General features: G+C 41.8%; 1 protein-coding gene across 1 annotated transcript in view; it reads right to left on the reverse strand.

Annotated features, from left to right (window-relative positions):
* Positions 1-23,068, reverse strand: part of LOC100345762 (spermatogenesis-associated protein 31A3) — a 75,365-nt gene extending 52,297 nt beyond the window's left edge. Inside the window, exons 1-2 of the mRNA XM_089304917.1 lie at positions 22,951-23,068; positions 2,630-2,985 (exon numbers count right to left, since the gene is read on the reverse strand). Coding sequence (XP_089161043.1) covers positions 2,630-2,985; positions 22,951-23,068 — 474 coding nt within the window. The remainder of the gene's footprint in view (positions 1-2,629; positions 2,986-22,950) is intronic.
* Positions 23,069-26,488: the final 3,420 nt, after the last annotated feature.

The following is a 26,488-nucleotide window of genomic DNA, read 5'->3' on the forward strand; positions in this document are numbered from 1 at the left end:
TTTAGAATTAAATACCACTGGTTAACATTATTTCTACTTATTTCTTTGACAGCAATAATTTGTGAATTATTTTTTGTATTTGGTTCAGTGGCAGTCATGACACAAGCTCTCATTTATAAAAGGAAACCAATTTTCCTTAGGTATGATAGTATCTTCTATATAACAACAATTATATTCTTAAAGGGTAATAATTTCCAGAAGGAACGTTAATTTTCATTATTTGTTTATTTTATTCAGTTAAGAAACACATAAAGAGTAAGAAAGAGAGAGAGAGATCTCACTCACTGGTTCACTCCCCAAATGTCCACAACAGCCAGGCCTGGGGCAGAACCAAGCCACCAGTCTGAAACTCAGTCCAGTTCTCCCACATGGTTGGCTGTCACATGCTGCCTCATGGGATGCACATCAGCAGGAAGCTTGAATTAACAGTGCAGCTAAACACAGACATTCTTTTTTTTTTTTTTTTTGACAGGTAGAGTGGACAGTGAGAGAGAGACAGAGAGAAAGGTCTTCCTTTGCCGTTGGTTCACCCTCCAATGGCCACCGTGGCTGGCGCACTGCGGCCAGTGCACCACACTGATCTGAAGGCAGGAGCCAGGCGCTTCTCCTGGTCTCCCATGGGGTGCAGGGCCCAAGCACTTGGGCCATCCTCCACTGCACTCCCTGGCCACAGCAGAGAGCTGGCCTGGAAGAGGGACAACTGGGACAGAATTCGGTGCCACAACCGGGACTAGAATCCGGTGTGCTAGTGCCGCAAGGCGAAGGATTAGCCTATTGAGCCATGGCGCCGGCCCATCATAAACATTCTGATATGGGATAAGGGCATCCTACTTTTCAACTCAAGTGCTATGCCAAACACCAGTTCATGAAACAAGCACTTCAACTTTATCTTCTATGGTACACTCACTAGCTACAGTATTTATCAAAGGTTAAAGTCTACACAGGTACAGGTTTTCACTCTCCCTACCTCATATCTTAGCTCAAGATTTTCCTTCTCATCTCTGACCTGGTTGTGGGGATGCAGGAATTTGAAGTAAGATACCTATATGTTTTATGTTACATGAGTATAAGATCAAATAATGCTGACTTGAAGGATGTCCCTTTGTCCCCAAGTTTTCGTCATATGACAAAGAGTCCCTATTGACAACTTAGATGAGAACTTTTAAGGTGTCCTTAGTCTGTGACACCTGAGCAGCACAAAGGCCACTTGATTCCCCTGTGATATACTTGCCATAGCCTGGTATGGAATTCAAACTCCAAGGCTGTACGTAAACATGGAGAATTAAGAGAAAATATGTCACTGAAACTAAAAATTGGAAAATACTTTCTAAGGGTGATTTACATTGAAAGCACTATGATTCTGAAGTATTCTGAAACAATGAGTGATGATAAATTAAAGGATTTGTCAGCTAAGCACCCTAAAACAATTTTACAAATGCAGTTTTCAAGACTGCACACATTTACTACATGTATTTAACTAACAATATGTGACTAAAAATCACTGCCTCTGTGGATTTACACTATGTGACAGTAGTGTAGTGTCGTACACTACATGGAATTCAGTACTACTGAGTTCCAGGGGAAGCATCTGTATCAGGAAGACAGTGACAAACTCCAGATGTGAGGAGCCTCTACATCAGCAAGTTCCTGCAATAGCAAATTAGTCCATCAAAATAGTTACAGGATCACAGAGAAATAGCAAAAATCTGCAGTTTGTAAAAATGTGATCCTTTGAAACAATGCTAAGGACAGATGGATTTCCTTAATATCAAGAATATATTTCATTTATTCTCAACTTGTAAAGATTTACTGATGGGGCCGGGACTGTGGCGTAGTGGGTAAAAAAAGCTGCCGCCTGCAGTGCCAGCATCCCATATGGGCGCTGCTTCGAGACCTGGTTACTGCACTTCTAATAAAGGTCTCTGCTATGGCCTGGGGAAGCAGTAGAAGATAGCCCAAGTCCTTGGGCCCCTGCACCTGCATGGGAGACCTGGAAGAAGCTCCTGGCTCCTGGCTTCGGATGGGCACAGCTCCGGCCATTGCAGCCAACTGAGGAGTGTACCAGCGGATGGAGACAACTCTCTCTACCTCTCCTTCTCTCTCTATAACTCTGACTTTCAAGTAAATAAATAAATCTTTTTAAAAAAAGATTTACTGAGTACATTAATGTTGTGAATCTCCAATTTATGGGAAATATATCCACAATAATTTGTTTTAATAGACTAAACCACAAACTGATATTAAGTGAACAAAAATCTCTGAAAAATGGAATGTAAAAATAATCACCAATATAACATAAGGGGAGGGTCATGGTTAAGGCATCCATCAAGAATTCCACATAACCTTGGCTTATAAAATCACTTTACACAATTTTAATGGATTTTAGGGCATCTGAAAAACATGCACGTACACTGAAACCAGTAAATGACAAAATCTCAGTTTGCAAGCATCCAACAGATGTTAGACATGGAAAATAAACAATCTCCTTCCAGGAGATTGCACATGGTGGGAGAAATCTTCCCAATTCTGGTTCATAGGAGGTGGAAACCCAGGGGTTTGTGCTGCAGCTATAAACAAGGGAAAGGACTAGGAATTCCCACTGTTTGGGAGCAACCTGGCTTTAGTTTACCAGGGGCTCTGTGTCTGCACAGGTTAATGAACTGGCATTGCGTCTGTACTTCAACAGCCTCTCCTGCATCCTATGTAAATAGACTCTTTCCAATCTTTCTCTAAGTGACTGTAAGGCCATAAACATCTCCTCATAAAAATCACCTGCAGTACCACCAGGGCTCCCACCCTGCTCCAGGACAACCCACAAGTCTGGGTCCCGCCAGTCCCTAACCAGCAGCGCGGGGTCCTCCTTCTTACTGCTGAAGCTCTGCTTCTTGGTGCTCTGGAAGTCAAGGGTCCGCGTCTTGCTGGACTTGACTTGGTCCTGGAATTGGTGGTGTGGTCCTGGAGCTGCTGCTCTGGCCGCCGCCACCCCTGTGAGAAGTGGGGATCACAGCGAGTACAGAGCAGGGGATCCCAGCGTTCTGGGAGAGGGCGGCGCAGGGAGGACAGCTCTCAGTCCAGAGCCTGCGGCCACTGGTACCTGAGCAGGAGGTGAGCGCGGCTGCACAGAGCCAGGCGGCCTCTCCCCCTCGACCGCTCCTCTACCTTGGCCGCCCCCGCTTCCTCCAGCTGCCGCCAGGGGAACAGGGAGGCTGAAGCAGCACCCAGAGGAAACCTTTGGATGCGCGCCCACCGGCAACTGTGCCCTTTGTGCGCCACCTCTCTGGGAGTCTGAGGAGAGGGCTCCGTGCAGCGCTTGATCGGTCCTGAGACCCTCTGGAGTGACAACCACCACAGGCAAGCCCCGGGCGTCAGCCCCTCAGGAAACTCACACGAACGGTGCCAGCCTTGGGAACCAGATGCCCACCTTGTGTCTATGGCCTGAGAGCCCCAAGGCGGCCCTGCGTTGGGGAGTGGATGGGTGTGGTCAACGCTGAGGTTCTGTCCAGAGTTTCGGTAGTTTTGTCCCTGGTTAAGCGTTTGCCTGCTGTTGTCATCTTGTGACGTGTTCTCGAGTTCTAGATTTTGACCGTTTCTTTCTCAGAAGGACAGCTTCCCAGAATTCTCTCTTCTCCCACTTCATTCACCCCAAGCATCAGCTATCTTTCAGTTAGGACGGTTGAACTTTTATTTTCAACATTTAGTTTGTTTATGTTTAAGGGGTTAAAATAAAATAAGTAAGTACATAATATAAACAGGACAATGTAAATGACAAGACAATTTAAAGGAAACAACAGAAAAGATATTTAACACAAGACAGCAATGAAAAACTGAGAAACAAAAATGATGAGTTAAATGAGAATATTTCAAGAAGTCCTTGAAAAAAAAAGGAAGCATTTTTTGATGCCAAAACTATTAAAATCCAAGTATAGTTTTTTCATAATATTTTCCCTGAAAGTTTTGGAAGACATTTTTCATACTAAAGTAGTTAAATGGTAGAAGTCCTATCTTGTCAGTAATTATAATAAATGCAAGTGGATTAACAAGCAGAAATTCATACAAAAGATTATATAGCATGATTCAAAAACATCTATAATAGATTTACTTTAGAATCAAAGCTAAATACAGGTTGAAAGCAAAATGATGGAAAATATCCTTAGTATAAACAATTACCAATCAAGATCTGAAGTGACTATGCCAATATCAGAATTTATAACAGAAACTGTTACTATAGACAAAAAAGAAACTTTACAATACTAAAAGGATCAATCAATCCAGTTGATTAAAACATAAACGTATGTGCACCCAACATAATAGCCCCAAAATATAAGAAACAAATGATAAAGCTGAAAGGAGAAATAGTTATGCAATAAATGTTGCAGACATTAATAATTCCATTTCAATAAGTGATGGGCCTAGGTAGAAGATCAGCACAAACATAGAAGGCCTGATCAAAACTATAAAAGAACTAGACCCAATAGACATCTTTAGAACTCCATCCAAAAATAGCAGAATATCCATAATTTTGATGTACATATAGAACATTCCTGAGAGTAGACTATACATAAAGAAATAAAACAAATCTGGATAAATGTAAAGGGATTGAAATCTTATAAGTATGTTCTTTTATCATGATAGAATGAAAATAGAAATAAAAAATAGAAGGGACATTAGAATATTTTCAAGCGCATGAAATTAAACAATGTTCTCCTGAACATTCAATGGACAAAAAAGAAAACAAATGTGAAATCAGATAATACATTGAGATGAATGAAAATTAAAGCATACTATGCGCTGGGATTCCAACATGGTGGAACAGCGACAGGGTGAACTGCTGTAGGCTAGGCAAAAACAGTAGGAAAAAAAGTGGAGAATGTGCATTCTCAAGGGGAAAGTTTCAGGAGAAATTGAAGTAGAGATTCTGCAGGAGGAGAGATGCCATGGATCTGTGCAGAAAGTGTAGATGTGCAGCAACAAGCACAGACACAACAAACGACCCCAGCAGCCCTGAGCTGGAGAAAGCATCAGCTCTGTTGAGCAAGGTGATAGCAGACTGCACAGCCTGTGCCACTGTTGTTATAACACTGGCTTTGAGTCCAGCCCAAAGTCCTGAGAGGAACATGGCACCTGCTCACTTAGAGGACAAAAAAGTGGCAGATCTCTCTCTGCCAAGCTCCCACCAACAGCAGTGCCTTGCAACCAGCTCTGAGAGGGCGGGCGCCATTTTAGAAATAAATAGATTACAGCTGCTGCAGCTCTTGTGTTTGCACTCAGCAACTGGCAGGGACAGTCTCCATCTTGGCAGTAGGGGCAACTGAAGGGGTGGTCTCCACCTTGTTAGCAGGCAGCCCCCGCAGGTGGGGAGGTGGAGCCAGTCTGACAAAACTACTGCCTGTGGAGACTCTCACACATGCCTAGCATGATTGTGAAACAAGCACAATCGAGGGCTATGGTCAAGAGAGAAAAAATCTATTTTCCACACTGACTTTGAGTCTGGCTGGGAGAATTGACAGGGGGTGGGGCACCCACATATGACTGTAAGGTTTCCTCAACCTCTAAACACATCACAGGATCTGAAGCTACAGGGCTCAATCCACCTAGGTGGACCACCCACAGGCAATGGGATCTGGGAGCCCTTCAGCCTCTCTTGGATATGACAGGCTAGTGGGGTGGATTGGATCCTCTTACATCCATGACCATGGGAGCCTTGAATGCTGAGACTGTAAAAATAATATGACTATATGAAAGGCACAGGGTGTAGCTGGGTCTCTGGGAAATCACTGTTAGTGTTCCACATGCTTAGAGCTCCCTCCCTGATTGCCTGGAGTGAGTCACAGTGGGATCTGGGCTTACACTGAGAACTGCAGAGATCCTTAATGCAGTCCATATAGAAGCATGGGTAAGTATTATACCAACTGAGGGCTAATACCAGGGCATTAATCACCTTGAAAGACAAGGGGTGAAGGTGTGATCAAGTCAACAAAGTTGACCATACCTACCCCCTTCCATTAACAAGAGGAGTTCTACCATGCCCAAGTAGGGTGTCACCCTTGATACCCACCACATATGGGGCACTGACCAGAGTTCCCTGGTGATACCCAGCAACACACCTGGTGATATTCATTGAAAGAGCAGAAATTCCACAAACCACAGAGGCATAATTCAAAGAGAAAAGCCATCAGAGGAAAAAACCATCAAGTATTTCCACAAATACCTAAAGATAAACACAGAAATTCACTAAACAAGAATAAGGAAGAGAACATGATGCCTCCAACATAATACAACACTTCAATACTAGAATGTGAAAATGAAGAGCTTGATAAATGCCTAAAACAGAATGCAAAAGATTAATCACAGAAGCAATCAGAAGCAAATTCACGAATTGAATCCATACATGACATGAATGAAAATTTTCCCTTGAAATTGAGATTAAATAGCCAGGTGCACTAGCATTGTTTACTTTTACTGGGAGATTTTCCACCTTTGCATTCTTCCATGATACTGGCAATCTTTCTCTATTTCTGTGGGTAACATATCCTTCAGCTACATTTGTAGGGCTGGATGAGTTGTTAAAAATTATTTCCATTTCTGTTTGTTTTGAAAGGTCTTTATTTCATCTTCATTTATAAATGAGAGCTTTTATGGGTACAGTATTCTAGGTTTACAGTTTTTTCTTTCTTTTAAGATGTGGACCATGTCTCTCCATTCTCTCCTAGCCTGTGGTTTTCTGCTGAGAAATCAGCTGTCAACATAACTGAAGATCCTTTGAAGGTGATCTGGCATTTCTCTTGTGCACATTTTCAGATATTTTCTTTTTGAAAGTTTGCCTACAATGTGTTGTGGTGAAGATCTTTTCTGATCATATCTGTTAGGAGTTCTATGTGCTTCCTGTTCTTGGATGCCCATATCTTTCTCCAAATTAGGAACGTTTCCTACAGTTGTTTCACTGAATAGGTCTTCTATTCTGTGCTGTCTTTCCACACTTTCAGGAAAGTATTTGGTTATCTGATAGTACCCCATAAATCTCAAACACTTTTTATTTTTTCTAATTTTTTTGTCTGACTATCTCCAAAGATTTATCTTCTAGCTCAGATACTCTGTCTTCTGCCTCACTGAGTCTATTTTAAAGGCCATCCTCTGTGTTTTTTATTTTTAATATTCAATTCTTCATTTCAAATATTTCAATTTGGTTTCTGTTCAGTATCTCTATGTCCTGGCAAACTTTCTCATTCATGTCATGTATGAATTTCTTTAATTCATATATTTGCTTCTCTGTGATTTTGAGTAATCTTAAGATAATTCTTTTGAATTCCTTTTTGTGCATTTTATCAATTTCTTTGTCTTCACAGTCTATTATTGAAGTGCTGTATTCCTTTCGGGGAATCATATTGTCTTCCTTGTTCATGTTTCTTGTATTTCTACATTTATTTTTAGATATCTATGGAAATGCTTATTGGCTTTCTCCTATGATCATCTTTATCTTTGAGATATGCTTCTATGGCTTAGTGTAATGTCTGTTCCCTCAATGGATATGCACTGTGTTCTGGGTGGGGCCAGAGAGCTCTAGCCAGTGTTCCAGGGTGACTTAAGAGCCCAGAGTTCAGTATTATATAATGTATATATTATAATTTTTTTATCCAGTCATCAGTTGATGGATATCTGGGTTAATTCTATAAATTAACTATTGTGAATTGAGCTGCAATAAAGGGAACAGATCACTCTTTTGTATGCTGATTTCATTTCATTTGGGTAAATTCCCAGGAATGGGATGGTTGGGTCATATGGTAGGTTATAATCAGATATATGAAATATCTCCATATGGTCTTCCACAGTGGCTGCGTCATACTACATAGCAGTAAAAAAAAAATGAAATCCTCTCATTGGCAACAAAATGGAAAAAAACTGGAACCACAACATTTAGTGAAGTAAGACAATCCCCCAAAAATCTAAAAACATATGCTTTCCCTGGTCTGTGGTAACTAATAGAGTATCTAAAAGGCAATACTAGCAGATAGAATAAAAAAGGGAGAGAACGATCCAACATGGGAAGTGACCCATAGAATGGCAGATGTCCTAAACAGCACTCTGGCCTCAGAATCAGCCCTTAAGTCATGCAGATCCGGCTGAAAAGCCCATGAGAGTATTTCAGGCATGGAAAGCCAAGACACTCTGGGGGAAAAAAACCTAAATGAAAGATCTCCACGAGTGAGATCCCAGTGGAAAGAACGGGTCATCAAAGAAGGAGGTACCTTTCTCTGAAGGGAGGAGAGAACTTCGACTTTGACCATGGCCTTGTCTAAATATGATCAGAGTCGGTGAACTCAGGGGGCTTCCATAGCCTTGGCAGCTCATGACAAGAGCCTAGGGAGAATACTGATGCCATAAACAAGAGTGTCAATTTGTAAAGTCAACAACAGGAGTCACTGTGCACTTACTCCTCATGTAGGATCTTTGTCCTTAGTGTGCTGTGCATTGAGATTTAATGCTATAACTAGTACTCAAACAGTATTTTTCACTTTATGTTTCTGTGTGGGAGCAAACTGTTGAAATCTTTACTTAATGTATGCTAAACTGATCTTCTGTATATAAAGAGAATCGAAAATGAATCATGATGTGAATGGAAGGGGAGAGGGAGTGGGAAAGGTGAGGGTTGCGGGTGGGAGGGACGTTATGGGGGGGAAGCCATTGTAATCCATAAGCTATACTTTGGAAATTTATATTCATTAAATAAAAGTTAAAAAAAAAGGCAATCTATAGAAGTGAAATTGACATTTTAGATTCAATGATTTTTAGCAACCGTTGTCTCAACTGTTGAAGAACAGTATCTTTTTCTTCACACTATGTGTTGAAGTCTTTGCTTAGTGTATGGTTAATCTTGTTAGTTTAAAGTTAACTGAAAATATATCTTTGTAAAAAATAACTGGACTATGAGCAGGAGGAGAAAGAAAGGTGGGAACATGGGCAGGAGGGAGGGTAGAGTAGAAAATATCACTATGTTCCTGAATCTGTAGATAGGAAATACATGAAATGTGTATACCTTAAATAAAAAATTTTTAAAAAGTAAAAAAAATAGCATTACATACTGGAAATAGTTCTAAATTTATTCTAAAAACATTGAACTCAACAATTTAATAGAAATGTCACATAGCAATTGGAACTAAAAAGATATAATATGCTGTTTTAATTTTACTTATTCAGGGCAAATTATTTACATCATTTGCCTCCATAGGACAAGTGGTTTTTTAGTGTCTGCCTCTGGGATAAAAAGTAAACTAAGATGGATTTAGTCTGGAAACTCTATGTTGAATCACACTAGAAAATAAAAAGAAATAAATGTTTTAACATTAAAAAGCGAGTCCAGAGTGGCACTCACGTTGGGCATGGTTGATCTCTGTGGCCAACAGTGGGGAGGGTATGATATTTTGGCTCACGGTCTTAGCCCCACTCTGCAAAGGTTAACCAACTTCCCAGGGTGAGCCCACAGTGCCTACACAGCCCACCTACTCAGGAGCGTGAACCACACAAAGGATCTGTGCGCTCCTCAGAATGAGTATAGCCCTCTGCAATGATCCACCCCAGCACTCGGTTAACTCTCACCGTCTGAAGCCAGACTCAGTGATGGTCAAAAGATCTAGCCACACCTCATGCTGTATCTCATAGTCACAGGATTCCCACAGTCACAGGTCACAGGGCTCCCACAGCCACATGGAGTAGAGAATCCATTCTCGGCCCCAAGCCACCCTGTCCATGGAGAGAGCTGTGGCATTTTTGGGCGCAGCTGCTTGCCACAGAGATTGGTTTGTTCTCCACTTTGGCAGGTTGAGTTTGAGAGCCTTGTTAGAGGGGAAGGGAGCACTTCACTGGACTAAGTGGGTGCCCTACCCTCTGGCAACCTTCCAGGCCAGACTCAAAGTCAGTGGGGAGTGTGGATGGATACCTCCCATAAAATCCCCCAGCTGCACGGGCCACTGCAGTTTCTACTCACCTTTTTAAGATGTTTCCTCCCTTCTCAATGGGGAGAGTGGAGAGGAGCAATGTGCTTTGGGGGGAGGAAGAGGAAAGCATGTGCTCTCCTTTCACTAAGTTAGGTGGACACTGTGACCCCATGGGTGTTTCAGGCCAGTCTCAAAGTCATTGGGGCCCACAAAGTTCTCCCTCAGGGCTGCCACAGGTTCATCTCACTTCAGTACAGGAGGATGGCATGCCATCCCACCACTAATTTGCAGGAGTCACTGGCCGGTAGTAGCTGTGTGTTTGTACCATCCCCACTACTCCACAGTGTCTCTTCTTTCTGTAGCATTTTGACTGTAAACTTTTCTCCAACTGTCATCTGGGAATCTGATTCCTCCCTTTGTCTTCTGAAATCTTCCCATTGTCAAAATCGTATGTCTTTTTCCTACTCAGTCATCTGGGATCCCTCCAAAGAGCTGAGTTCTTACAGGGTCCAGCATCTTCCTTCTGTGGAGAGCCTGACAGGTGATCCTCCTCACTCACTGCAGATGTGCCGGTGTTGTTAGTTCTTTCTCTGTAAATCCAGAGATGGGGCAAGATAGAAACAGCATTAATATACTGAACACCTGCTGCATGGCAGGTGCTGATGAAAGCACAGGGCCTGCCAGGACAAGGATGTGGCTCGTGCTCTCAAGGAGCTTACGGCCTTTGTGTATTTTATGGATCCCTGAAGGAATTTTTGAGAATAAAATTCATCTTTAGTGTGGAATAAATGTTGCTACTCTTCCCCCCTTTTTACAAACACCCTAAATTTCATTTTCTCCTGATGTAAGAAGTCTGCAAGCAGGACAAGTATGCACACAATCCTCTCACAGCTTAAATGGTTCAGTTTCTTCCTGTTTATGTGGGTCTTTAGCAAAATTAGAGCTGTCTCTACTCATACAACATTTTGTGTTGGTGTTTTTTTCCCTAACAGATTTTTGATAGGTAAGTGACATATTATGATGCATATATTTAATGTGTATAGTTATATGGCTTTCAGTATGTTCATAGCATTGTTTAACCTCACTACCATCTAATATTACAGCTCTTTTGTCATCTGAAATGAAATCCCCTTACCCATTAGCCTCCTTCCTCTCCCAGCTTCTACCCTGCCTTTAGACCCCCCACTAATCTACTTTCTGTCTCTATAGATTTTCCTGTTATGGAAATTTCACAGAAAATAAATTGTAAAATTGTGGTCTTTTTATTTTGGTTTCTTTCATTCTTCACAGCATTTTCATAGTTCACCTGTGTTGCAGTCTTTGAAAACAATAAAAAAAAAAACTTGAAATGTACTCAATAATATTAACATCTTACTTCTCTTAGTGACACATCTCAAATGCTACAAGCATAAAATATTGTCAACCAAGTATCCTATATCTAACAAAACTTGCAGAAATGATGGATAAATACAGCCTTCCCAGATGGGCAGAAGTCTTCAATGAGACATCTAGATTTTTTCCCCATGTATTAGATATGCCCTGGCCCAGATAAGCACATTGGACTTCACTTACACAGAAAAAGTCATTTAGGTTGTGAATCCTCCTCATTTTATACTCGACTTTGTTTTCTTCTAAACCAGGAGTAGTTTTAAACAACACTGAAAGTCATGGTGAAAGCCCCCAGTAGACAGGAATCCACTGCATGTCGTGAATATATTTAGAAGTTGATAGGACTGGGGCCCCTGCCTTCTATATTGTCCATGGGCTTCCCCTAGAACAGGAGAAAACAGCCTGCAGACCTGCCTCTTTGTTCCTGCCTTTTCAGGCATATTGGATTATTCTTGGAGAATTCTTGAGACGAATCACAAAATACTCCTCAGGGCGTTTTGAACAGACACATCTCACAAACACATACAGAAAAAACCTAGTACTATTCGTCCTGGTAATTGCCCTTTTAAACTCTTACGTAAGTGAAGGAACAGAGTTTGTCTCACAGGATATAAGCATATTACAAATTCATGGTATAAATGAGGAAGTGAAATTGTTTTCATTTAATTGAGAACTCATAGAAGTATTTTTGCAGAATTAAGTAAAACCTTGTTTCTGTTGTTCACTCTGTCACTATGTGATTCTATGTAACTGACTTCTGAATTGGAAGCAGTGGAGCAAGTCTATCAAAATCAAATCAACTGACTTTTATTTATGTGGATCTATTTAGTTATTTTTTCAAGGGATTAGATTCTAACTGCGGGCCAATTATCCTGTTCTAAATTTTCTAATATTTTTCATAAACCCTTCAAAAAGTTCTCTGAATTAATATGGTGAATTAATAACTAATAATTAATAATAGGCTGACGCCATGGCTCACTTGGTTAATCCTCCGCCTGTGGCACCGGTATCCCATATAGGCACCGGGTTCTAGTCCTGGTTGCTCTTCTTCCAGTCCGTCTCTCTGCTGTGGTCCGGGAAGGCAATGGAGGATGGCCCAAGTGCTTAGGCCCCTGCACCCGCATGGGAGACCAGGAAGAGGCACCTGGCTCCTGGCTTTGGATCGGCCCTAGTGGCCATTTGGGGAGTGAACCAATGGAAGGAAGACTTTTCTCTTTCTGTCTCTCTCTCTCACTGTCTATAACTCCACCTGTCAAAAAAATTTAAAAAAATAATAATACACATGCTTACAAGGTATAAAATAACATCGTTTAGCATTGAAAATCAGAACAGTTAACTTTTTAAAAATAGAATTCACAAAATAATCTGAATTGAAATAAACCAAAGTATAAAATGCTTCTATCACATAAAATGGGTGATAGATGAAAACATTTAAATAACAAGAGCTGTGTGGCCTGGAGATGGCAGGGACCATGCTGAGGTCAAAGGAAGACAACCACAGCTGAAAGTTCAAAGCACGGAGGTGAACGGCTGGTGACCAAGCTTGCACTCCTGGATCTCAGTGTTCCTGAAACCAAACCAATCCCATGTGGGCTTCAAAGTTAACTAAATGCACTCATCCCCCTTTTCTGTCTCAATTTGATTGGCATTTTTTCTGTTGCTTTCAAAGAGCTCTGGCATATACAGAATATTTGTGAACTTTATGATATTGTGTAAATAGGCATGTGTTTAGGGTTTTGGAATTATTTACGTCTGTAATCTTTCTCTGATTATAACCATGTATTTTAGATGAGTACACACTAAAGTAGATCATTGTAAAAATTAAGAGAGAATAAAAGAGGAAGGGGGAGAGAGGGCGGGAGCATGGGCAGGAGGGAAGGTGAGGTGGGAAGCATCACTGTGCTCCTAAATCTGTGTATATGAAATATATGAAATTTGTCTACCTTAAATGAAATTAAAAATAAATAAAAATAATGGCTTTAAATTTACAAAAGAAAAATTGCAAGGTAGCAATACGAAGAGTTCTAATATACCCCTCATCCCAGTTCACCTAGTAACATATCTTTTTAGTATCTTTGTCAGTTAATGAAGTACATTTCTTTCCACTCTGCTTTTCAGAATAGCAATCAATTGTCCAGGAAAGGTGACTTATCTACGAAGGCAGCCAGGATACTACACTGAGACCCAGTCTGCAGCTCCTACAGTTGAGACATGGCCTGGAGTTCAGAATCTCTCTTGGTACCTGTTCGGAGCAATCTGGAACATCTACTTCTGGAGGGGTTTTTTCACCACAAATACAGATGTGGGCAACACCTTCGCCATGTCTGAGCATCTGGTCTGATTCCATGATGATTTGATTTTAAACTTCTGGAGAATGTTATTTTTCCTGAATTCCTGCTTTGCCATGGAATCCAGGTGTTCCCCAAGTGCCTCACGCATGTGCTCTATAATCTCAGTCACTTCCCCTTCCCACAACTTTAGGTGTACTCTCATCTTCCATTTCTATTACAGCTTAGGTGTCTGAAAATGGGAGCTGTGGTCTGGAATCATTTGATCCAAATGCCTTGGCCGTTTACAGCTGACTTATGTTCCCTTTTCCAGGCTGGAGCCTAAGGCCCCTAGTGCTGTAACGCCTGTTGTGGTGCCTGGAGCAGGTTTGGGGGCCTCATAACTACACACCCAGGAGAGATGAGTACCAGACATAAGCTGGAGACAGACAGATTCTCCTGTTTCTTGGGGAGAATTCTCAGAAGCAGGCTCACAAGAGTAAAAGTAATTTTCCCTGGGCAATTGATTGCCAAAAACATGAAGGCTGGTGCAGCGCTTGTGGCTCCAGGCAGTAGAAGAGGAAGAGGCCGCAGTGCAAGGTGGTTGGGTAGTGGTATGTACCCCTACAGCAGGAAGCATGCAGGCCAGGCCCAGGGCTCCACAGGCTGGGAGTCCCCAGTCACCCTGGCTGCCTGTCTCCCTTTGTGGGAAGTGTTTGTAGTGCAGCCAGTGCCTTCTTAGCCCAATCAAAATGCCACCAACCTCTGCCCACCACCCCTGGAGTACCCCCAGAACAGAAGATTGACAAAGGCATCTCCAGGGAAGAATTCAGGCCAAGCACAACATGAGCAAGAAGGTGGGTATTAGTGAGACAGGAAGTTCCCCTTACAGCCTTGTGGAAGCACAGGATCTTCAGCATCTATACCAGGAGATGTGGTCAACTTCATTGGAATATGTCCAACCACACTGCCCCTACACCTGCTGTAAGGGCAGTGCATCCTGGAGTACTTCTCTGCACAGAATCTTGTGGGCTACAAGCAAGGCTTCATTAAGTTCCTGCTGTCTGAGATCAAGAAGATGATGGAGATGCTCTCAAAACCTCTTCTGTGTCCACAGGAACAAGAGCTGTGGAACAACAGTCTGCTCAGAGACAAGGAGGCTGCTAATGTTCTCATCACCCAAGAGGGCTCCTGATGCTGGTTGACTTCAGCCTGATGAAGAAGAGCAAGTCCAACCAGCAGCCAATGGAGACACCCTGATACTGCTGGGACATTTTGCTAGAGAGCAGGCCTACAGGCCACCCCCCCCCCCACTGTCTGTTGACCTATGCAGTGCTGGACACATCACAGGGGAGATGTGGACCCACAGGCAGGTTATGCAGCTTTGTGGTGCCATCTCAAACTTTTTAAGAAGCTGGACCTGGTCCAGAGCCAAAAGTGGAAGGGGAAGGATAGGCTGAAGGCCAAGGTGTGTGACCCATGGGTGCTGGACCTAACGGACAAGTGACTGGCACTGAATCCTGTACAACAAAGCAGCCCTGAGGACACCCTCAACCATAATTTCTGATCTGGGCTTCACATCCTGGACATAAGGAGCATGCTGTTCACTCACCTAATGTTCATGCATCTAGCATCGTATGTCAGAGGGCACCAGAGCCTTCAGCGTTCCACTGACCAGGGCTGCATTCCCACCAAGACCACCAAAGTGGAGTTTGAGCGCTTCTCCTGAGGGCTAGCACTCTTCATTACAACTGTTGCTTCATTTTTCATTCTGCAGTGTGACTTGCACTGTGGAGATGATGGGACATTCTTCTCCCTTCTAGCACATATGTTAAGGCCCACATAGGGCACTGGGAACAACTAGAGCCAAGTGTTGGCTGAAAGGCTGAGAGGGCATGGGGCTGCCTCAACCTGGTCCTGGCTTTCTGCGTGGTGCTCGGAGTCTCCTCAGGAGAGGGATGGGATATGAGGAAGGGCTCACCCTGCTGACTTTCTAAGAGGTCCCTTATCTTCCCTTAGGCCTCCTCTTGGGACAAAAGACTTGTAAGGCTAGAGCTGGCCTGAGAAATGGTCTATTTTTGGCTTAGCACTCAAAAACACTGAGGCCAGCAAAAACTGTTAGTTTCTTCAACAGAATTTTAGAATATCTCTTTCATTCAGTCTCTAAATCGAGACGTTCCTGGGTGCATTTTGGTCAATCACAAATAAGTTTATTTTTTTCTAATTAATTTCAAAAAAATGTGCCAGTCTTTTAGTGCAGTGGTTAAAATGCCAGTTAAGATGACCACAGCTCATATCATAATACCTGGGTTGGATGACTGGCTCCAGCTCCTGACAGTAGGTTCCTGCTAACGCAGACCCCAGGAGCAGTGGTGATGGCTCAACTGAGTCCATGTTACCCATGTGGGAGAAGTGGATTGATTTCCTGGCTCCCAGCTTTAACCCCATGTGCTGAAGCATTTGGAGAATGGACCAGCACAGCAGATGGGAACCCTGCTCCTTTCTGTCTCTTTCTCTGTATCTCAAATGAATAAATAAAAGTAAATTTTAAAAACCTATAACACCATAAAAATTATAGCAGAAATTAAAATGTTATGTTATAGATTATCCACTCAGTGCAAAAGACAGAAATAAATGAGGAACAGGGGATCAAAACAGATGAAGAAAAATTGGGAAAAATAAATATTATGAAAGTCCTAGCAATAACATTAAACATGAATATAATAAATAATCCAATTAAATGTTATTCAGACAAGTTAAAAAGCACTACTCAACTAGATGTATCCCGGAGATATACTTAAAATTCATCACTGAAACAGAGCTTGGGAGGACTTGTGAGGAGATGGGGTGAGATGGACGAAGTGGCAGTTCCAGTGCCACAACTGTTGTCTCTGGATGCTATTGTGGTGGCCTCAGGGCCTGTAGACTGGGACCATCCAGAAGACAGAGCTCTGGCCAGTGGGGCAGCTCCAGAGAGATGGGGAAGCATTTCTGCTCTGGAACAGCCATCTGTCTATCTCATCTCTTCAAATAGGTTTGTACACAAAACTTGTAAAACAGTGCATCCACCAACATTATCAGGTGAACGTGGGGCCAGTTTTGCTGGTTGTTGTTTAGAAAAAGTATTTAACTGATGATTAACTCTCTCTATACCTAATTCAGCTAGTTAGGTCCTAAAATAGAATCAATATTTGGATAACCTTCTTGTGAGATTTTTACTCAAAGAGCATTTGCTAATCAAAAGATTGGGCACTTCTTTAGGCATTTAAAAGCTGAGATGCACAAAAAAACAGTCAGAGGTTTGACCCGCCTTTGGAGTCCTGTTGTCCTGCATTGGGGTATGTTTGAACACCTGAATAGGAAGGTTGAGGCTATGGAAAAGTTGATTGACTTAACTGGCATTCTCAAACAGGAGCATAGGACGAAATAAAAAGTACAGATGAAGTTTTAGTTAAGCAAAGGAAGAAAGCAGATTTCATGGACACTCTATAAGGCTTCCTACCTCCTTAAATCCTGCTCCTCAACTAGGAAACCTCAGGCTTGAAGAGTGTTAAGTTATGTCCTCTGAAAAAGGCCACTGTGGTTGGACTAGGAGAACCCAGACATCATGTCACAGTTACTGCTTCAGAACAGTGAGATCATCTTTAAAAACTGGAATGATTTACTGCAAGATGTGTTCATACTTAAAATTATGTGCATTGTGGAAAATAACTTGATCCTTGAATGTTCACTGGTGGTTGTCTGTCACTTGGTGACACATGGGGCTTGTTGAGGTGGTGAGAAATTATTTTGTTCTTGTGCAAATTCAATGCAAAGGTGACCTGTAAGTTACAGTGCAGTTCCACAGCCACATGCTGTATCAGTGGCTCCAAGACAGAGCAAAGAAGAAATGCATGCTGCAGCCATTCACCTGTTTACCTATACGTGTGCTGGCTACTATGTCATTTCTAATCTTCGAACTCCCCTTTTCATTCTCAATGTTTGAATCCTTTCTCTTTTCTTCATGCATTTAATCAGTAGTTTGCCTTTATTTATTTATTTATTTATTTAGCAGATAGAGTTATAGAGAAAGAGAGAGAGAGAGAGAAAGGTCTTCCATCCAATGGTTCACCACCCAAATGGCCGCTATGGCTGGCGCTGCGCTGATCCGAAGCCAGGAGCCAGGTGCTTCCTCCTGGTCTCCCATGTGGGTGAAGGGGCCCAGGCACTTGGACCATCCTCCACTGCCCTCCTGGGCTACAGCGGAGAGCTGTACTGGAAGAGGTGCAGCCAGGATTAGAACCTGGCGCCCATATGGGATGCTGGCACCACAGGCGGAGGATTAACCAACCAAGTGAGCCATGGCACCGGCCCCCAGTAGTTTGCCTATTTAATCTTTTTCAATGAATTAACTTTTGGCTTTGTTGATCATCTCTAGTGTATTTATTTATACTCTTTCATTAATTTGTCCTTTATTTGTCCTTTTGTTCTATTTTCTTTGAGATTAACTTGTTCTTCTTTTGTTAGTTTGGAAGAATGTATCATTAATTTTAAGCTTTCTTTCTTTTTCAAGATAAACATTTTTTACCTTCTAAGTAACAACTTCCCACAATCTTAAGACTCCAACACTTATTAAAACTTGAACTCTTTCCTTTTCAGGTTCACATTTGCTGCAGGTGAGTTGTTTGCAGTGGTGAGGGAGATTAGCTCATTTATATATTTTTATATCTCATCTTCCTCTCCCACATTTATGCTGCTTCTGAATTCTGCATGGTGGATTTGGAGAAAAGGAGATAAAGGAACAGAAAAAGTCTTACTTAACTGGTGCAGCATAGACCCTCCTTGGACATCTTTCTTCCTTAAAATGCTTGTCTGTGTTCTTCAGAGTCACTACTTCATTTCTTAGGCATCCAGTCACCCACATCCCCTCTGAGGATCATCTTGAACCCTCTCCTGGCTTCCACTTACCCATGAACACATTGGCTTCAGAGGAAATGTGCATTATTTGGCCAGAATAAACTCTGAGTATAAGATGTCCCCAAGAGTGTGCCCCTTTCTACTGAATTTCAGAGGAGTTAGCCAGTCACAGTACCTGCCCTTCAGATTTCTAACGTTTCAGTCCAATAGTCCACCATATCCTGTATATTCCAGAGAACGCATATTAAACTTCTCAAGTGATCACCTGGAAGCCCCTTTGGCTCATTGTGAAGTAAGAGGTTTGGGACTGCAACAGTTCTATCAGAAGTAACTGCTCTTCCTCTAACCTCCCATTATTAATCCTGCCGTTTCCTCAATCTAGGTGAGGAATTAGGATAATTAAGTCTATATTGATGACTTCCCTCAGAGATCTTGAATGGAAGACCATCTTATATGAAAACGTGACATTTGTCATCATCAGGCCTCAGCTGCAATAATCTAAAAATATTCCAATTTTTACTTTCCATAGTGATTTTTACCTTTGGTCCATAGTTATTTTAAGGTGTGTTTTTACATTTCTGAATATTTAATATTTTAAAATATTTATTTGTAATGTAATTCATGGGATCAGAGAACAGGATCTTAAAAATCAGATGGGTGAAAAGCTATATAACATAGTTCATGATCATAGTTTTTATAAATGGTCCCTGTGTTCTTGCAAAGAGGCTTATAATCTGACATAGGGTAAAATGTTCGATCCTTATGTATGTACATCAGACTCAAAACTATGAACTATGTGATTCAAATCCAGTAATAAAGTAGATTAAAATTCCTACCTTCCTACCATGGATTTAGTAGTTTCCATTGAAATTCTTAGAACTTTTATATGTTTTGACACTAATTATTAGGTGGTGATAAGCTGAGAAAATTTTTTTCCTTGGTAAAAAAGAAAATCTTTGTCATTTACATAGTCACTATGGCTTAGATATGGTTTGAGTGTGCCCTAAAGTTTCATATGTTAGTAGCTTGGTCCCCAGGACGGAGGTAAGAGATGGGGCATAGTGGGAGGAGCCTGGGTCAGTGGGATGGTGTCCTCATCCTCAGAAGGGACTCTGGTATTTATTTATTTTTTTTAAAGATTTATTTATTTATTTGAAAGTCAAAATTACACAGAGAGAAAAGGAGAGGCAGAAAGAAAGGTCTTCCATCTGCTTCTTCACTCTCCAATTGGCCGCAAAGGTCAGAGCTGCACCGGTCCAAAGCCAGGAGCCAGGATCTTCCTCTGAGTCTCCCACACTGGAGCAAGGGCCCAAGGACTTGGGCCATCTTCTACTGCTTTCCCAGACCACAGCAGAGAGCTGGATCGGAACTGGAACAGCTGAGACTCCAATGGGCGCCCACATGGGATCACAGCACTGCAGGCGAAGGCTTTACCCACTATGCCACAGTGCCAGTCAGGGACTAAGATATTTCTTGTAGGACTTTGGCTATGAGTTTATTGTTGTTGTTGTTGTTGTTGTTTTTGACAGACAGAGTGGACAGTGAGAGAGAGAGACAGAGAGAAAGGTCTTCCTTTTCCGTTGGTTCACCCCTCAATGGCACACCGCGCTGATCCGAAGCCAGGAGCCAGGTGCTTCTACTGGTCTCCCACGCAGGTACAGGGCCCAAGCATTTGGGCCATCGTCCACTGCATTCCCGGGCCATAGCAGAGAGATGGACTGGAAGAGGGGCCACCAGGACAGAATCCGGTGCCCAGACCAGGACTAGAACCTGGGGTGCCGGCACGGCACCTCAGGCGGAGGATTAACCTATTGAGCCGTGGGGAAGGTTATTATCAAAGCCTCAGCCTGGCCCCATACAGCTATCTCTGGCTGTAAAGGATGCTGCCTAAGTGTCTCTCAGAGCAGCAAACTGTTCTGAGATTAGAGGCAAGGCTGCAGTTTCCATTTCTCTCCAATATAGGCCAAAGGAATACATTCTCAAAGGAATGTGGCAGCAGAGGCAGCAGGGAGCTAATGACTGTTAATTTGTACCTGGGGTGTTTTCCAGGAATTTGTAAACTTGAGTGAGCCTGTATTTGAAGATTTATACCACTGTTCTGTTCTCTATTGTGGACTACCAGACCTGATTACTTTCCCATCATAAAGTTGATGTATAACCTTGCCTATGTGCCTGCTGACTAGTATCATTGTTGGTCCCCTCTAAGAAGAAGTGCTGGTGCAATGCTATCTGGCAGCGTGCTTTTAGAATGGACACACCCATGTCCTGTCACTTCATTTGAAAACCCAACATCTGACCTTGGGTTTTGAGCTGCGACCATTTGTTCTGCAAGGTGTTTTACCATTGCCATCCACCACGTGCTACACTCAAGATGGCCCTCGTGAGAAATGAACTGATGGCTGCACTATGTCTTTTTTTAAACAGACTTTTATTGTGAATGCTGGTCTGGTCAGTCCACGGCCACAGGTCAGTGGTAACTAGAACACTTGCAAGTAGAGAAAGAGAGAACTAGCAGTCCAGAAGCAGGGAGAAGCACGAAGGCTGGGGACAGGACAGAGGCAGGGCTGCGGAAAGGCCCAGTCAGTTGGATGCCTGCCCCTGCTGGGGAGGAGCAGGCCCAGTCCCTCCTTCAGTGCCCAGGCTGGTCTGAGCCTTGGGGCCCAGCACCTCTGCTGGCATGTACAGCTCCAGTACATACAGTAGTGCCGCCCTCCCCACACCCTAATCAGGGCTTCTGAAGCTGGGCTTGAGGCCGTCCCTGTGCCCTGCAGCAGCTGTGTTGGGGCTGCATGTTGGGGATGAAGGGGTCCCAGTCCACCTAGCTCAGAGGAACACCCTGCCCCCACTAAAAAGAGGTGCTGGAAAAGATGATCCCCAGCAAGCCCAGGCCCCAGTCACCATTCGCTGAAAACCCAGCCAAAGCCATAGTCAAGCAGGAGGGGACTCCTGGATGAGGTGTGAGCCTCCAGGGAGACAGAAGCCAGAAGCCACACTCTGTGGCTGGAATCTGCAGGTCTGAGATTAGAGATTCCCTGCTCTGGCAGCAGCAGACACGACTCCCTCAGCCACTCAGCCCAGAGTCTGGCTCCATGGAAGGGCCCCTGAGTTCCCAGAGGAGGGAGCAGTGAGACAGGGAAGCTCTGTCCAAAGTATTTTATTATGGCAGTGACTAATACAGTAGGTAACTTATTTATTCCTAAATTTTCTGCATTAACCCTTGTTTTGACTGACATGAATATTTTGAACTATCTTAATTTTTAAAAAGAATTACTATTTACAAGGTCTTTCTAATTTACTTTCAACATTGCCTTCATTTTTAAGTGTATGTCTTATAAGTAATATACAGGTAGATTTACAACAAAAAAGTTTAAATTTAATTTAAAACTTTTATTTAATTTAAACTTTAATCAATTTAATTAATTTAAACTTATTTAATTTAAAAGTAAATTTAATTTAACATATATACTGCTCTTACTGAAATATGTGAATAAATTTTTACTACTTTGTACTTTGTATTAATCATGCTTTTATTTTTCTACTTCTTGTTTTGTATTGGATTGACTGGACTTTCTTTATTATTCCTTTTTCTAAGAATTTATGCATTCCTTTAATATTCCACTACAGTTACCCTGACATTTAGTGTGAACATTTAATTTAAAACATTATGAATATGTCTTCCCTTCTCTTTTCCAACAGAATTGTCTTTAAGGATTTATTTCTTTGAAAGGCAAGTGGGAGGAGGAGAGGGAGAAAAAGAGAGACTCTCCCACCCTTTGGTTAGCGCCCCAAATGTCCTCCAACAGCTGGGACTGGGGAAGACTGAAGCCAGGAGCTGGGAATTCCATCCATGTCTACCACGTGGGTGGCAGGAACCCAAGTTCTTGAGGTGCCACTTGCTGACTCCAAAGGAGCACATTAGAGAGAAGGCAGAATTGCTAACAGGAGCCAGGAACCAAAACTAGATCTCTGATATGGGATGTGGGCATCCCAAATGGCTTCGAGCTGCTACGTCAAATGCCTGCCCCAAACATAGTTTTAAGATTTAGGTTATTTATTGGCAAAAATGGAAACACGCATTTTATGACCTTTTTCAGGGCTTTCACCTGTGGTAAGGACTTTGCAGGAACATGGGGTGAGGCAGACTTGCCCAGAATAACTAAAGGGGAACTAATGAGGCTTAATGAGTATCTGTGAGCATGCGCAACCCTGTTAGTTCCTCCCACCCCAAGTCCTAGAGATCCCAATCAGAACATATGTAACTATATAATGGGGGCAAAGAGGCTGAAATTGTAAAGGGAAAGTATGTAAGAGTATCTAAGGCAAGGCCCTGCTGCATCCAGAGCTCAACCTTTGGATGTGAACCCGCTGAGCCAGTGCCCGCGTGAACATGCTGCTTCCTGCTGCAAGTCTTGGTGTCCCGCCTCTCTGAGGAGAATCGGGCTACACACTGTCAGCCTCTGGTTCCTTACCAGCAGTGCGGCTGGAGCTGACTAGGTGAACGCCACCTTCTGCTCCCTTCTGCTCCCTTCTGCTCCCTTCTGCTCGAACGCCGCCATCCCCCTCTCCCGGGGTCCCCTGAGGCTCCATCTTTGCTCGCAGCCTCCTGCCTGGTGGCTTCCGCCTGCAGGGCGGGCAGGGATGGTGCTGGCAGCCGCCAGCTGGGTGGCAAATGCCCTGGGCTGCCGGGCCCCTTTCCCTGGGCGCCGGGCGCCCTCATCCTGGAAACCCGCGCCACACCGGAGCTCTGGCAAAGGTAGGAGCTCGCCTCGCTGCCCGGACATCTGCCTTTCCTGCGCAGAGTTGGACAGCTTCCTGCCGCTGCCCTTTGTGTTGGCGGTTTACCTGTGGCTCCTCCAAGTGACAGACGCAGATTGTGACCCTGTGACCCAGGCTTGGGGCCAGCTCTTTGCTATTGGGCTGCCCTTGCCGCTGGTGCTGCCTGTGGTAGCAGTTACTCCCTGAGGGACTGGGCACTCTCCTCACTGAAAAGTTGGGCTCATTACTGGGATACTGTGATTATTAAACAAGATGGGGCATGTGCAAAGCGTTTACATGACCCTGTGTCGAGAATGGCCCATTATAAACATGCAGAGAATGTACTTCGATTTGTTCTTGAATGGCTCAGTTATTAGTGAATGGTAGTTTATTAACTAGATGATTGAGACTGAGATATTTAGTTCAGCTTATTTTTATCACACACAGAGCTTTATACAAGGGTAATTTAAAAGTTTGTGGAAATGGGGTTGATATATTTATATTTTGGTGCAAAAATTGGAGTAGGTGCTTAGTTTTTTTTGTACTGCAATCTTTCCATTAATTTTTTGAAAAATTCTTAATTGTGTTGTGTTAAGGCAGGGCCTTTACTCCCTCTTTCATGGATTCTCAAGAGAGGTTCTAGGGAGTCTGGTTGTATGCCACAAGTCATCTGAGGTGTCTTCTTGCCAGATTGATAGCTTCCATTAATGATGGGTGTTGAGTACTTATTTCTGTCCAGCAGTTTGATGCTTCTGCTTGCTTTTTTTTATGTCATTTTTTTTAATATTTTATTTATAATTTGAGAGATAGAATTACAAACAGAGAGAGGGAGAGACAAGGAGAAAGGTCTTCCATTTGCTGGTTCACTCCCCAGTTGGATATTTAACTTTATTATTCAATGGGAACCAGAGATTCCCATAAATTGTTGATTGATATTCTTAAAGCTTTTTTGCACTCTATTAATCATCTGAGATAATCTTAGACTCCTTTCTCTTTTTAATTATTATTTATTTTATTTATTGGAGAGGCAGAGAGACATAGACAGAGAAACAGAGATTTCCCACTCACTGTTTTATTTCCAAGGTGTCTGCTTCAATCATAGCTGGACTAGGCCAAAACCAGAAGTCTGAACCTCAATCCAGGTCTCCTATGTGGATGACAGAGATTCAAGTACCTGGTCCATCATTTGCTACCTCCCATGGTTCACATTAGCAGAAGCTGGAACTGGAGTGGACTGTGTCTGGAATACATGCGCTCCAATATGGAACGTGGTCTTCCAAGTGTCCTCTTAACTCCTGTGCTGAATGCCTGCCCCTCCCTTCCTTTTTACTTACATTTCCCAATATTTCTTTCTTTCTTTTTTTTTTTTTTAAGTACATGCACAGTTTATTATGCTAGAAGGCAGTAAGATCCTACATCTTATTCAGGACCCAGTATAGTAAATAGTACAAGCAAACTGACATAGAAAGAAATCCACAAATACTTAAACAAGTTTAAAGACAGGTACTAATAAATACAGTACGATCCCATACACATAAACAATTCCGCTATATACTTCTGGGGATGTCATCTTTAAAATATATTTTTATACTAGTAACAGTGCAAATATACAAATATGTATATAATAAATTGGACTAACCTATATGCAAGTGGCTTTGCTGCATATCTATGATTTAAATGAATAGATATATATTAAATTTGCCAATTAGTTTTACATGTAAAGTCAATTTTGTTTATAACTTTAATAAACTTCAATCATTAAAGTTTAACTTTAGCAGTCTCAAAAGCTCCACTTTTCAAACTATTAACTGAAAAATAAGTACAGTATTTAATTATGTTTAAGTATTTTCCAAATCTCACTTGAATTAATCAATTCAATAACTATAAAAGATTGTAACTATATGTTAATTATATAAATTTGTTACAGTATTTTATAAGACATTATATATTTTTATAACACACAGTATTGTGTAAACTCTAGAAACTCTATAATATATATTATTCTAAGGAAAATTTTAACCAAGTCTGTCCCATGCTGGACTATCTAAGCAATAAGGCTGGCCCCAAGTGAACACATAAAAATTGTAATGGAGACAGAGGACCAAGCCTGATACAGTATCTGTGATTGTTTTTCAAACAGTTCGTATCTTGGTTAAAGCTGTATAATCCTGGGCTCCTTCTTTTGTAAAGAAAAGATCATTCCATCCCATAGTTGAGGATGTACTATAAGTATCATGTGAAAAATACACTTAAAAAAAAAACACAATCCAACTATTTCCTTTTTTTCATTTATATATTCAGTTCTACTATGATTAATAATGTGCTCAATCTTAATTAGTATCATTAAGATTAATAGTTAGTATTGTGTTCTTAGCTGGTCTTAAGAGACAAAAGTAAGTAGAATTATAAGAGTATACATTCCAGAATAAAAAGAAATATATCAAAAAAAGTTAAAGAAATAAAGATTTATATATTTATGAAGATACGTCTTCTTTAAAAAATTCAGTTTAAAACAGTATGGATTAGATTTTGCATTACATACTCTTAACATGTAAGCTATCACTGTTTTAAATTCATAATCTCAGACCCAAATACTCCTCAAAAGAGAAATTACTGCATCTTAAAGGCAGCTAAACTAAAAGGAAAAATATAAATATTCATAAATCATACCAACATAAGAGTAAGTAAAATCTTATTTAAAAAAATAAAGACAAAACTTTCTTTCTTAACTCCTTCTGAGCTCAATTAAAGCTTTCTTTTCCTCTTTGCCAGGACATCCATAAGACTACTTGCTAGCAAAAGATGTTAATAAACTGACACAGAAAAACACTTTCCAGAAAAACAAAAGTATCATATTATCTACACTGAGAATGTGTCATAAAAAAAAAAAAAGACAGAAGGGACCATATCACAGGCCACACATCCTCATTCTCAATACTATTAATAAATGAAATAAATGTCATCAGCCTAGATTAATACTAAAATCTTATAGGCATAGTTAAAGGCAGAATTAAAGCATTATCTCCTTTGTAGAAGGATTGGTAAAAAATGAAGGAAGACTGTATTTAAAATCTTTGATTTTTGGTTTTGATAAAGTAGCAAAGCAAGCTTTATCAATGCACAAAAGCTTTGAAGGAAATGACAGCACCCTTGCCACTGGCAGCATAAGACCTTTGGGAAGGATAAAGGCAGATTTCTCCTGGATTTTTAAGAAAGTACACCTTCCAAAACTTAAAAGGAAAATAAAAATCT

This window comes from Oryctolagus cuniculus, chromosome 10, assembly GCF_051225735.1.
Source record: "Oryctolagus cuniculus isolate XC-2025 breed Fujian yellow rabbit chromosome 10, ASM5122573v1, whole genome shotgun sequence".
Classification (NCBI taxonomy): Eukaryota; Metazoa; Chordata; class Mammalia; order Lagomorpha; family Leporidae; genus Oryctolagus; species Oryctolagus cuniculus.